Source organism: Fulmarus glacialis, unplaced genomic scaffold (genome assembly GCF_000690835.1).
Source record: "Fulmarus glacialis isolate BGI_N327 unplaced genomic scaffold, ASM69083v1 scaffold13119, whole genome shotgun sequence".
In the NCBI taxonomy this organism is placed as follows: Eukaryota; Metazoa; Chordata; class Aves; order Procellariiformes; family Procellariidae; genus Fulmarus; species Fulmarus glacialis.
In genome coordinates this window covers 29590-43838 of record NW_009233933.1, presented here as the reverse complement: position 1 = coordinate 43838, position 14249 = coordinate 29590, and the positions used below count along the sequence as shown (strand labels likewise).

Sequence of the window (14249 nt, the reverse complement as noted above, 5' to 3'; positions counted from 1 at the left end):
TGTGGAAGAATCCAATGGGTTTATAGGGAACATAAAATGCTTTGGTCTTGAAATTCTGGCTTTCAAAGGGCATTACATGAACTCTGAATCTAAGAGTGATATACTTACCCTGCAATCCAACTTGCAGTCTTGTAAACATGAACTGCTATCTACATAGCTTAAAGTATTACAGTTTGTTAACCATAAATCAAATATAGAACACAGCACCATCGTTTCAATTTAAGTGACTTCTTTTATGTTAATATGTCTGAATATTTCAAGTGACTTTCCCTCCATATTTATTCTGAAATTCTACAGTGCTTCTTTCATAATGAATCTAAATACTGCATGAGCTGAACTTCACATTTATAAATATTTTAAAAAAAGATGAAGCTTTCCAATATAACATCTTACTTTCATTACTTGGTCTTTTTGATAAGTTGAAACCAAACATATCATGGATTATAAAAGAAATCAAGTACGGCTTACTTATGTAGATGATACTATGAAAATATTCACAAGAGAAAACAGACTTAGAATTAATATTGGACCATAAAAAGAAACTGAACAGTATGTATATGTTTTAAGAATACTTTAACTAAGCTTAGAAGCATCTCAGTGTTGCCAAAATAGCTTCAGTAAGTTGCAGCCAGTCCAAACATCTAACAACGGCACAGCTTCCAAAGTTATATATGATAAATACAAATAATGAAAGATTAATAGATAACTCACCACAAAACAGATGCAGAGAAAGGAACAGATTTTATAATGTGATAATAAGTATCAGCTGCATTACAGAAGTAGAACACTGACAATTGTTCTACATTAGCCTCATCTCCCTCAAATTTCTTAACTGCCGTTACCTAGAACTTCACCATCACCACTGGTGATCTAGGAGATAGCACTCCTAACACTGTAAATCACACAATTTGTGTTACAATATGGGAATGAAAGGTACTCACACAAAGCAGTGCAGAAGATGTGAATTTTAGTGTCAGGATAATGCTAGTAAAGTCATGTCTTACAAAAATAAGAAGAACAACAATGACAACGGACAGGCTTAAAGGTACAATTACAAACACACTATTCCAACCCCCTTTACAATAGAATTTACAATGATCCTACCCCCTTTACAATAGAATTTATCCACCAAACAACAAAAGTCCTAGTGAGGTCAATCAGAGTTTTAACTCTGACACTGCTCCGCTGCTTCTGACTGACACCCATAACACTTCAAGGGAAAACACCACCTGTAGCCTTCCCACTCACGGTCCATTCTCAACTCACACAATCTAAACATAAGAAGACACCAAATTTGAGCATCTTGCAAATTCCTGGCAGGAAAGCAGATTCTTGCAAGGGCCTAAACTGAACAGCCTGCTCCCATTCTTCTCCCCCCAACACACCCTGTTGTGTTTGTAGGGCACCTAGTAGCAGATGCTGTAGAGCATGTCTCTTATGAATAATAATAATTAATAATAATAACACCACCACATCCCACTGAATTGGCTGCAGATCTGGCTTCCTGACCCTGAGAGGGAAGCTTGCAAGCCATGCATGCAGCGTCACGTGGCTGGCCCACACTGCCCAGCTCTTGCAGGAAGGTGTCCCCAGGGAATAGTGGGGAGTGGGCATTAGGCCACAGACTAAATTATCATCTCATTCAACATTTTTTCTCTCTCATTCTACCTCTGTTCTGTCTTCAGATTTATGGGGCAATCACCACAAGGGGTGGGGGCAGGTGGAAGAAACCAAGCTAGCTACTGACAAGGCTGGAAACAAAACAGGAAGATATTATCAGCCTGCAGATCAGCTTCCCACTTTGATCACAGCTGCACACTCCACCTGCTTAGAAAGGCAACAACTACACAAGCTCATCCTTCCCCTAGTCAAAACAGAAGGGGAGTCAGCTGAGATGTGCTGACTGAAAAGACATGCCACAGATCACTGACCCTTCTGCAGGCAGAGAGGAATTGCCTCCCAGCAACTTTGGAAAATCAAAGCAGTAGCCTGAGGCAGGCGGGGGGAAGAAATGGCTTTCTTCTTTGCCTTCTCTACCCACAGCAAGGTGCATTCAGACACAGCCTGAAGGAATATGAGCTATAGAAAAGTGATGGAATAAATAGAAAAAAAAAACAACAGAAGAAAAGGAGAGGAAAAACATCAAAGGAAACTGCAGCTAGCAGCTGGGAAGAGAGAGTAAATCCCTTGTTAAAAATCCATCTTTTACAGGGCTTGCTAAAACATATATAAAGGGGAATTTCTGGTATTATATCCACCTGTCTATCACATTTTTCAGCCTTCAGGGCAAACTGTTTTGCTTTAAGCCTCTTAAGTCAGTATATTACATTACTTGGGTATTGTTATTTACAAAGTGCTCTATGTGCACCTATTGCTTTACAGACAACAGAAGTGACAGCTCAGGCCTTAAATAAGATGCAACATTTAATGAGAGGCATGGCAGCTCAAGATGACAGTAAACAAAAAGAAACTGTATTAAAAACATGCATCAAAACAGTGAAAGAGAAGACGTATATAACGTGCTTGCAAATTATTAGTTACTATTTTTAAATCAAAGAACTGTGATCTAAGGATTAAAAGCAGATGACTTGAGGTGAAAATAAATAAATCTGAGTTCTCTACCAAATTCAGGCACCAACAGTCAATGTACTCTCCGATAAATTGGTAAACCTTTATCTAAGTTCTATGGAAAACGGTAGCATTTCCTCTTGTAAGACTAGAAAAGGCTGTTTTAATAGCATAATAAATAGCACAGAATCTCAAGTACTTTCTGCACCAGACCCATAGCTAGTGTTCAAACCACGAGGTTTTTTTTTGAGCTATGCTATCTTGATGGAAACAAGTAAGACAGTACAGAATTACCCAACAACCTAGGGAGAATGAGCCAACTCATAATTACTCTTCACCAGTAAAATGTGAAAACTTATTGCTGCCTGAATTTTTCCTGTTTCCTGTTCAAATAGATGGATGTTATTTGTAATTCTTTTTTGTTATACTACACAATGGCTAACAACCGAAATCTCTGTCCCATCATATTTGCAGACAAGTCCAAATCAATCTTTAACTTCCTTACCAACGAACTACTGAGTTTATTTGGTTTCTCGCCATAATATAGGTGATTCAGACATGTACATTCATGGAACCTTTTTTCCCCTAATTCTCTCCATTTTTCAACATCTTTTTGAATAGACACTACAATCAGCCTGTGTTTTAGCACATTCTCACAAATGATGCATTCTAAAGTCATGCCACTTCCTTGTCCTAAATGATACTACTCTGCTTCTTCAGCTGAACGTTGTATTACCCTCTTACCTCCTCAGAGATAAATAGGTGCTCAGGTTCAAACTGTTCTCAAGCACGACCCAACCTATTTTTCTGGAGCTGCTGCCCTCAACTGTCCCATATTCCCCAATCCACAACTATGATCTACAATCTTTTATTGTGCATGTGCCCTGTTATACTTGATTGTATTAAAATGCACATTGTTCAAATAAGCACATGCTGCCAATCTGGGTCAGTCTGTGCAATTCATTTTCTACCTTTAAATAAATAACATTTAATGTCACCAGAAATATTTATCTAAAAAGACATACACTGTATTTTCTTGCAGACCATTAAAGATACTGGACAGTACTCTGACAAAAACTCTGAAAACAATGGATGATCTTAACTTTATAAAGGAACAAAAAACTATCTGCCTTTCCCAGTTGTTTTTTGCCATTTTCCAGTATTTCCTAGAACACTGACATATTAGTAACTCCTACGGCTGGTGGTATGTAAACTGAAATATACATAAAATGAACCTCAAAGAGCCTGCAAAGAGACCATTTGAAGTGGCCACTCCCATTATTGGTAAAAGCTTGAAAACCAGCTGGGACATCTGTAAGTTAATACAGCACTACAGGCCACCAAAGAAGTGAATGAAAAGCAAACTTAAGGGAGCATGATTACTCAAAGCAGTAAGCAAATGTAATGCTGCATGCTGAACTAGCTGCCAGCAGTAGTAATGCCAGCTTGTAAAGCCTGCTAAGAAGGAATTACAATAATTGGGGATTGTAGCCATGAGCTACTATAGCAGGTCATCACAGGACAATAAGGGTGAAGCCTATGTAACCAGATAAAACACAGCTTTCTTACTGTGTTCATGGAAAAGGTGTAATCACAAGCAGCACCAAGACTTTTTTGGTTTATACCTTGTACCTCTATAGTTCTTAAGCCAAAACAGCAAAGGGAAGAATAGCTTTCAAATTAAAAATCTCCAAAATCCAACAAGTTGTTTTGTTTTCCAGGGGGGTGGGAGGCAGGGAATTAAGTGTCTTCAGTGTATCCACAATGACAATACCATTAAAGAAGAATAGTGAAAAATATAATCCTCTAACTACAAGACAGATCAAAAGAAGGGATTTTGTGATGGTGGCAATGGGGTTGTTACACTATCTGATAAATAACATAACTGGCTACACCAGAAAATATGCTAAAAGCATTATGCTAACAGCAAGGCTGCTTTCAAAGCAGCAACGTGAAAGCAATTTGGCTTTTCTCTGTACCACCTACTTTGAATACTGGAGTTTTTATCGAACCTGAAATTACCACAGCCTTCACTAAGCTAAGGTTAACATGGGCACCAATTAAGGTAAAGTAAAACCTAAACTACAGCCAAAGCAGAGAACAGTTGACCATAAAACTGTAATTCACATAAAATACAATACTATGAGGTGTATTCTTCCTAAGGTCTTAACTGTATGAAGTGCTTTAAACATGCTGTACAAATCAGTTTAATCCCACAGAGCCAAGAAGCTGGATTTTCATCCAGAATATATTACTGCTTATGCCTTTGTTCTTCTGAATCATGGCTGCCGAATCCAAGAGGTTAACAGCTGAAAATTAGCATATTCCTCTAGCATTTGAGAACGCTTTAAAGCACTGATTAATTTTTCTTATCTCTTAATATACTCCCTCTTCCCCCATTACAGATCGAAAATTTAATAAACTAACATGTTAGTAGCACACCACTTGAAAACCTTTTAGGATAGTTTTGTTCCTGAATCCTCCTGTCTGAACTTAGTATTTTCGTAGTAGAGGTCACAGTCAACAAGAGTTACTCTATTCAGCCCTCATTCAGCAGTACAGTCCTGAGTTTCAGATGTTACAGTTGAGTCATTCCCAGGAACATGACAATGCCACAAAGAGTGAATAGGACTTCATGAATATCAACCCTACAAGTAGCAAAAAAGCAAAGACCAAAAGATTTTTTAAAGCCTGTTTTTCCTCTATTCAAGTATTTTGAGCTTTACAAAACCCTAAACCACTAAAGAAGACAAAAATACCAAAAAGAAACAGCTGCAAAAATGGCTCAATCAAAATAGTTTCTACACACTTTGAAACACTTTCCAAAGTTTTCCAGATAATAGCAAATAATAACTGGGTCAAATTTCCTAAGTTTGCAGATAGATGATCAGTTTCACAAATAATTTCAACATGTAATTGGTATATATGTCAAAATAAAATTATTTACATTCATCTAAAGATAATTTGGCTACACAAGCTTAAAGATGTTATATGTTACAAAATATTTTCCCAAATCTAGAAAAAGCTTAAGGTAATTCTTTCAGGAAGGCTGTCATACATGATCTGTACTCAAATGCTTTTTGCCCTACAAGCAAGCACAGCATAAGATATGGGGAGCTGGTACGTGTAACAAGATACAAGGAAAATAAATAAGATGCTCTATAGAGGAGAGAACTTAATGTAAATTAGTAACAGACCTATGCAGCTATGCAAATACTTATATGAACTGAAGAGAGGCTATTGAAGATTCAGTGTGGTACAGTGTGTTTAAATGGGCACAACAGCAGTCGAACTATCAGCACTGATCTGATTATCAAATATAAGTTTTGAAAAAATGCTAGTAGGCCGTCTTATACATTCAAACCCACTCTTTTTTGCAAATATAAAGAGATGCTCACTTGTAAAATGAAATATTTAAGTCAGTTAAAGACAAGAAAGAGGTCAGAATGAACATAAAGAAATCTTCCCTCTGCCAAACTTTAACCAATGCAATGGACTGAAACTATGATGCTGAAGGTTGATTTCCTTACTTCCTTGTGCACTTTAAGATCTGATATGACAGAGGCAGTAAAAATCCTAAATCTCACGGATTTTTTTTTTTTTCTGAAAGACTTGGGCTCCTTAATGCCTTTGCAACTTCAGGCCTTAACACTTCAGGCCCACATTACACTATATTGATTAAAACAGTAAATCAGAAAACCTAGGGAAAAAGAAAAGGAGGGCTGAACAATCACAGTCAATCTCATCACCTCAATGACATGCTGTGAACGTAATTAATCCTACATTTATTTAGAGAACTTCACACCCTACACATAAAGCAGCAACTCCCTGCTGGCTTCAGACCAGGTAATTATGTCATAACAAGGGCTAGGTTTCCATTATAGCAAAGAGATGAAAAGGAAAACAGACTTAGGAAGCTAGCCTGTCTTTACGGTATGTCTCGCCTGCAAATCAAGAGAAGCAAATATAACATGCTTAGGAATACCTGAGTTAGCTTTAATTTAGTTAGTTCCAATAAAGATAGCAGCTTCTACAGAGACTGCATAAATGCCACCAGGAATCCTGGTTTTTACTCTACAGCAAATAGTCCATGCTTGAACTGGCATGTTACACCTACAGTTACCAAAATTAGCAAGATTACATTTGTCTTAGGTTGCGGAGCACGTATACTTATATGTGAAGGTGCGACTACAGAGCACGCATACATTAAAGCAGCCTATATACTGGTATAACAAATCAAGTTGCAGATACAGTTCCACAGGACACACAGCTCATCTCTCTTAACATAGAGATCTCCTCTACTGCGCGAGTTGAAGCTACTACAATACACAAGTAATGATTTTATAATTTTTTGCAATAGAACAGATCATGAATAAAATGTGAGATGGTAAGTTAAAAAGCAGAAAAATAGTAATAATGAAAAATATAATACAAATTACATGGGATCAAACACCTTATTCTCCTGCGTACCTCATACCCATAAAACTGAGAAGTATACAACTGTGCATAAGTAAGTGTATTAACCCCTGGAAAACTGCCAGGAACATCAACAGCTTCCCCTCCAACTCAGGAACACAGAAAATATACATTTACTGATACTAAAGTGGTACATGTTTAAAACTAAACATGTATTTAAATGTTAGGTAAAAATATTTTAAATCAGCATGGGCTCAATTGTTCTCTTATACAGGGATGCAGAACAGTATTTCACTTTACTGCCTGCCTGGACAAGGAGCCATAGAAGTTGCTCAGCCTTCCACCTAGCCACTCATGTTATGGCCAGCAGGCATCACGCAGCCGAGCTACCAAAAGGCATGTATGTACAACAGTGGACAACAAAAAGCAACGTGAATAGAGACTGGCACAAAGGGGAATACAAAGCACTGGAGAAAGACATCAGGCCACACAAAGGAACCTCAGCACCGCAAGAGTCAGTGGGTAACTACTCTGTCTTCTATAAAGGACACAACTCCTATGGGGTCACAGACACATAACTCCCTTCCAGCAGAAGGGAAAAAGTTCTCTTGCAACAAACCCACACCTAGATTCCCCTGGTCTTGCAGCTATCGGAAAACCAGTAGTTTCCCCAAAGCTCTTTCTCCTCTCCCTCATCTCCTTCTGCTCAGAGTAAGGCGTGAAAGATGGAGAAAAGCTCAGACTTACAATACAAATTCAGCTATAAGTTCACCTTGGAGAGGCTGCCACATGTATCACAGTGGTTTGTAAAAGCCCTGACCTAAAGAAAAAAAGCATGCAAACCAGACAAATTTAATTTAATTTTATTATGGAAATGAAAGTAATAACAGAAGTGACAGCAGGGTGGATGATAAGCTCACTTAGCAGGGGGATCAAATGAAGTGATGACATGTCATTACGACCTCAGGGGTTAAAGATGCAATTTTCCATCTGGCTGCATCTGCCTTTTCAACATAAATGTTGACACCACCTGCCGAGATTTACTACAAGCTGCCTCCATAGGTCTTTGTCTAGATTTTGTTACCTAGGTTAACATTTACTTTTCCCTCTTTTCTGATCAGTTTTGATGACCAACATGCTCCCTTTCTTCAAAACCCAATGAACAGTTAAAAGGATTTTACATGCCACTTTATATAATAGACCAAATTATTAATAGTAACTTCAAAAGTTATCTCTCCAAGAGATACGAGAAACCTACAAAGCGGGTAAAACTAGCCTTAAGATTGCAAACAGGAAGATATTAGCTACACTTGCTAATATCTTGCATTGTCTAAGACTTCTAGGAATCTACTTTTCTCTTAATAATAGGTACCTGAACGAAATAATTTATCTGAAAAAAATCCTTAGAATTAAAGAACTAGATTATACTCACCATATCCAATTGACTATTAGCCACCTGCATGTCTTTTATTCAGCAGTTTAACAATTTCCAATTCTAGATACATTGTGCTTAGAATAAATCATCTTTTGCCAGCCTAGTGACACATTCACTTATTCATCTAATTTAGCCACAGCCAAACTATGATCTCAAACCAAATTTGTAATCAGCTATTGACACATTGTTGGCTATAAAGTTTTTGTTTCCACATTGAATATTTAAAAGCTACTACCAGTAGTGTTCCTCTCCTGCAGGCTTAATCTGGAATAGGACTGTATGCTTACTACCACTTGACACATCCACTACATCTTTGCCCGTGCCAAACTTTTTTTCTAAACCTACAGCTCCCAGACTTTTCTCTGCTAGTACAGGTAAGCTAAAAAGCTTGCTTCCAGCTGTTTTTAAAGTGTCCAGATTCTTCACTAAAAAGAACCTACAGTCTGTTTTAAGTGTTTAAACAAAGAGGCCCCAACCTCCATTAGAAAGAGGGGAAGAAAAGAAAAACCCTCCACAGATTTTGAGAGCACCCTGGGACTACAGCTATGAAAAGACAGGAGAAAAATAGAGACAAAGAAAGTTAATGAAGCTTGCATGCAGCAAAGAATAGCTAAGAAACAAAACAGAGAAAGTATCCAGACTGATCAGACACGCAAATAACTTCACTGAAAGACCACCACAAAAATACCTATAAATACCTTCCCCTCCCAAAACTCTTTCACCACAAAGGCAATTACCAGAGGGATGTTATAACCTTCTTCCCCTGGAATGGAAGATGTACCACCCCCCTCTCCAGATGCCTTACTCACCTTGGGGAGCTGGGAACCCTTGTTCTTAACAGACAAGTCGCCACCCATTTCTGTATCTGTTAAGGTACTTTCTGATTGACAAGTGAACTTTGTTGTTCCCTTCAACAGGGAGGGAAAAAACAAAGTGTTCCTGTTTACTTCGCACATGCTTAACTTCAAGCACATGCTTCACTGCTAAACTGAACAGGAATATCTTAAGCATATGCTTAAATGCTTTCCCGATTCAGACCCTAAAAATAGGAATGGTTTCTGCAGTTCCTCTTTCTCTTGTTCTCCTAATGACAGACAACTATTGTGCCGTGTCGTTATCACAATAAGATAGCTTAATTGCCCTCTTTCCAGAAGCTGTCAGTTCTGCTTAACTGGTACATAATGTATGCGTCTGGGAGTAAATGTGTTAATGTATCAGTCACTTATATCTACCATACATTTTCCTCTGCTGTATTTAAAGAAAGCCCAGGTTTTTATGATTGACTTGCTAGGCATTATATTCATTGATATGGGCAGCAGTGATATTACTGTCTTATGACTCATTTCTTCGTGAAAGATGGATGAAAACAACTTTGTCCTCCTTCATTTACTGCACTTTTTCAACTCAACTTCAACCTGAACATGAATTTCCCTATACTTGTATTTGAGTTGTGGCCAAAAAAGGCCTCCTCAAAAATGACAGTGTAAAATGAACTGGCTGTTCCTGTAACTAATTAGGATTGATGAATCAAAAGGTTTGGAAAGACCTGTAGTTGCTTTAGAATATTTTGTGCATTGTTTTCCTGTAGTAAAATAGTCACTGAAAGCATACAGAGAAGAGTAAGAATCAACAATATCTACAACATGTAATAAGCAGCTACGAATTGAAGGCCTTTAATTCTCTAAGAAGTGCCGATAAGGTTACACCTAAATATACAGCCTATGCAAGCTGGCTCAATTCTCTTTCATATTCTCCTTTCTGATCATGATTATTACCAAGTTCTCTCTATACCCCCTCACTGCTTTTTGTGTCTTGTGTACTTAAGAAGTTATTTTTTCTCCCACAGTCTCTCATTAAATTGTGAACTGGAATACAAAGACTATTTTTAACCACTGTTTTACGAGTCAGTATGTTGCTATATTAACAAATATGACAACGGCATTTTTTGTGTTTTATTAGTCAGGCCTTTCTTTTCAGAGAAATATTACTTGCAACTCATACACGTACTTTTGTGGGCCTTCAGAGAAGGCTGTGAAGACATAAAAAGTGAGGGAGAAAAACCAAAAGCTGTATGAAAAATAGAATAAATCTGACAAGAACTGACAAGAAATCTTAGTTAGATTTGAACACGCAGCTTGCTTTGTTCATTTAATCCATTTCTCACTGTTTTCCTACCAATACTTTTGTTTTTAAACCATTAAAGCATGCTGATACTTCTAACCTGTCTGGCTGCAAAGCTCCCAAGACTCTGGAAATACGTAAAGCCATGCTGACTCCATTGAAAGAACACAGGCGAGACACAGAAGTGGTGAAGTGTAGGGACTTTGCCTGGAAGTGGCAGAGTCACTGTTTCCTCTCAAGTGAAGCAGAAGCCAAAGCACATTGCCAGGGAGAGTGAGCTGGGCAAGAGTACACAGCACACAGATTTGTGACACTCACTCTGGTGTTAATAATCAATTATTATTAATCAACTGCTACAGTCCATAAATCAACTGTTTCATACAGATGTAAATGGTTCGCATGTGCTCTGACCAGAATTGAAAGTTGTCAATTCTATTGGAAGTTATAAATTCAATCCTGAACTGGTTGTTGTTTCCTACCTTTTTCCTAATGTTACTTAAGTGCTATATAAACATTTTTGTTCCTAAGAAAGATCACAATGGAATGAAAATTCCCCAGAAGCTGTTTTTTCCCCCCAAACCATTAATATATTAATGAAAATTCACATTTTTATTTAAAATGCAATTCCTCCCTCCCTTCTCCAATGATGTCACTACCTAAAAAAAATGCATTAAGTGTCTTCACTGATGTAGTAACAGCAGCTGGATAGCCAAGGTTACTAAATGAAAAAGACTGATCACACTTCCATTTATAGGAGATAGCATTTCTTTTGATTTTACTGATACTTGTTGATAGATGAGGTATGCTAAAAACATTTCCCACATCAATAACTACCTAGGAACTTACCTGGTTTTTTGAATCCAGATGCAATAGTCTGCAATGAAGAGATCATTAAGGATGTAGGCAGGGTCATTCTCCATAAAAATCTTGTGAATGTCCAGCAGACACTTCAAAACTGCAGCTTTTCCTGGAAATAGATTTTTATTTTTATAATTCACTAGAAATCATAATAGATAATCTTTATCATCTTCTCACCTTTGTGGCTTTAATAACCATGCGATCTACAATCATCTTGTAACTTTAAGTTGATTCACAGTCTCAGAACAGCAATAAGATGATTATGTCCCTCAGTATCCACATCTATGTGGATGTGGAGCCTCTGAATTTAGCAGGAATCTCTCTGCAAGACTAAAGCCTCAAGACATAGTCATGCGTGTAATTCTCTACAGTTGAAGAAGCCCCCTCCCCCAGCTTTTCCACTTCTCTCTGAGCTGTGCTGGCCCGAACTTTAGCACAGTCACACAGTGAACCATATGGGGATGAAGAAAAGGGGGGGGGGGGGGGGGGGGGAGGGGGAGACAAGCTGAAAAGTAATTTGCAAATAACAAAAAGTTACACCGCATCATTTACCTGAAGAAAGAGAAAACCTATTTCCCTGTATGCCTACACAAATACCTGTGCTGGAAAATAATACCTGTGCTGTGTGTTGGGAACACACAGCCCACAGCAGGGTCAAGCACACAGGAGCCACAGCAATTGTGTAAACCCATGTAAGCGATACCATCACCTAACATCTAACCATTGCCTTAAATTAAGCAGAACTTTTCCTACTTCTGATAGTTACAGAATAATTTGGCAAATTGAGCCCCCAGAAGAAAAACTCACTTCAGGCTCAAGAAGGTGCCATTTGACATACAGTTGATAAATGCAGTAAAAGATTAAAAACTTGAATACTTTCTCATTCCATACCCAGAAATCTTTCTGTCGTCAGTTTAATTTTCTTCATATGCAACCGTTGTTTATGAAGAAGAGAACTGATTAATGTAACCTGCAATTAGCTGGAACCTCCTCCCTTAGTTTTCTGATGAAAATTCCTAAAGGGTTAAGTGCTGGAACACTAAAAAGAAAAAAATTATTTTCACTGTTTAATGGGGGAGAAAAAAACCCAAAACATTCAAATGAAAACAGCCACTACTGCAAATGAAATCTAATAACCCTCTCCCAAGAGGCTGGCTCCTCCTAGGCTATGAAACCTGAACATGGATGAAATTACATTTTACAGATTTTTAAAAAAAAAAAAAAAAAAAAAAAAAAAGATCAGAACTCCCCCTGCTGTTCAAGCACAAAATTTGTTTGTTTGTTTTTAAGTAATCCATGCTGAAAAAAATATAGACAGAATGAAAGTTAGAGGATGTGGAAGATGACAATAAGGAGAAAGAACCTGGAGAGTAAAAAGCCATGGCAAACAGAATTGCAAAAACCCCCTGGTTTGGAAGAGAGCAATTGAAGAAGTGTCAGAAAAGAATGCAGAAGAAAACATAAAATCCCAAATATAACTGATGAACTTTTAGATTGTATCACTATCAACGCTTGTTAAGCCAAGCTTGTCAAACTTAACTATTTTGACTAAAAGAAGTGTGCTCTTTTAAAAAGAAATGATACGTGGAATTAAAATTTTGCTAATTTTTTAAGGTCCTAGCTGTCAAGCTGCCATCCTGAACCATTTACAACATCTGCCAAGTAACAATGTAAATTAGTGACTATAACACTAATTCTCAATAAAAAGTAGTCTTTCTTTATAAATTACAGTTTTAGATTATAGTAGCTTAATGGGCCTCTAATCAGAGAGGTTGCAAATCTAGCCAGACTTAATAATATAGGGAACCCTACATACAGGCAAACTCACGGAGCACAGTAAACTACCAAACTTCTGCTTTCAGAATATGCGTCTTATACATGCACCCTATAAACAAGAAGTCTTTATACAAAACCATATTCAACTCCTTACCACAGGCATAAAAAGTAAGAGTGAAAGAGCAAACACTATTCTATTTAAGCCTTAATGTAGGATATTCAATAACACACAGATGATTCTTGGCCTATTTCTGCGAAATTCCAAACCGTAGGTTCTGTCTTTGGATATCTACTTCTGTCTTCAGTAGACATCTGGTCTTAACTTCCAGGCTGTGGTTATATATTCAGTAATATTATTACTTACCCTGGCTTAAGTACTCTTTATTGCACTCCTTTGCCTCCCTCTTTTCTACAGCTCTTTGTGCAAGTATTCGTGAAAGTGCAAGTATTCGTGAAACCATACAGCGAACTGGATCAGAGAACTGATGAAGCCAAAAGACAAACAGGCTAGGGGCTTTTTTGGCAGTTATTTCAGTCCAACTCACTGAAAGGTTGTCTATCAAAGCAAACCTAAAATATGCTAGTTTTAAAAGTCTTACTTCTTTTGTAGCTTTAGGATTGTCATTTTTTAAAATTCACTATATACTGGAGTTAAGAAAGCCATGGCATGTCTTTATCTTCTATTCCTAGGACAACCAATTTCATTTTCTTCACATAGCTTAGAGAGGCAAGCACTTAAGTTCAAGGGTGAAGAAGAAAAATCGTCTATTTAGGAAAACAGCAATAAATGTTTCAGAGCAGGCACAAGAAACTTTGATAATAATCTCAGGAAATATGAATGATTTATTTTTAAGTCAGTTTTTGCTATCTTCCATGTAAAGTTACAGCTCTACATTATACTGATGAATAAATGCTCTGCAGGTGTGGGGTTTTTTTGGGGTTTTTTTGTGTTTGTATTGTTTTTGTTTGTTGTTTTTTTTTTTTTAACAGATACTATTTTACATATAGATACTATTTCCTGATTATTCAAAAAAACAACTGGTTATAAGATTCCAACTTCTGTAATAGAATCAAA

General features: G+C 37.3%; 1 protein-coding gene across 1 annotated transcript in view; it reads right to left on the bottom strand.

Moving 5' to 3' along the window:
- The window catches only part of SHQ1 (SHQ1, H/ACA ribonucleoprotein assembly factor), a 52853-nt gene that overhangs the window by 11059 nt on the left and 27545 nt on the right, over window positions 1-14249 (bottom strand). The window contains exon 10 of the mRNA XM_009585491.1: window positions 11387-11507. Coding sequence (XP_009583786.1) covers window positions 11387-11507 — 121 coding nt within the window. The remainder of the gene's footprint in view (window positions 1-11386; window positions 11508-14249) is intronic.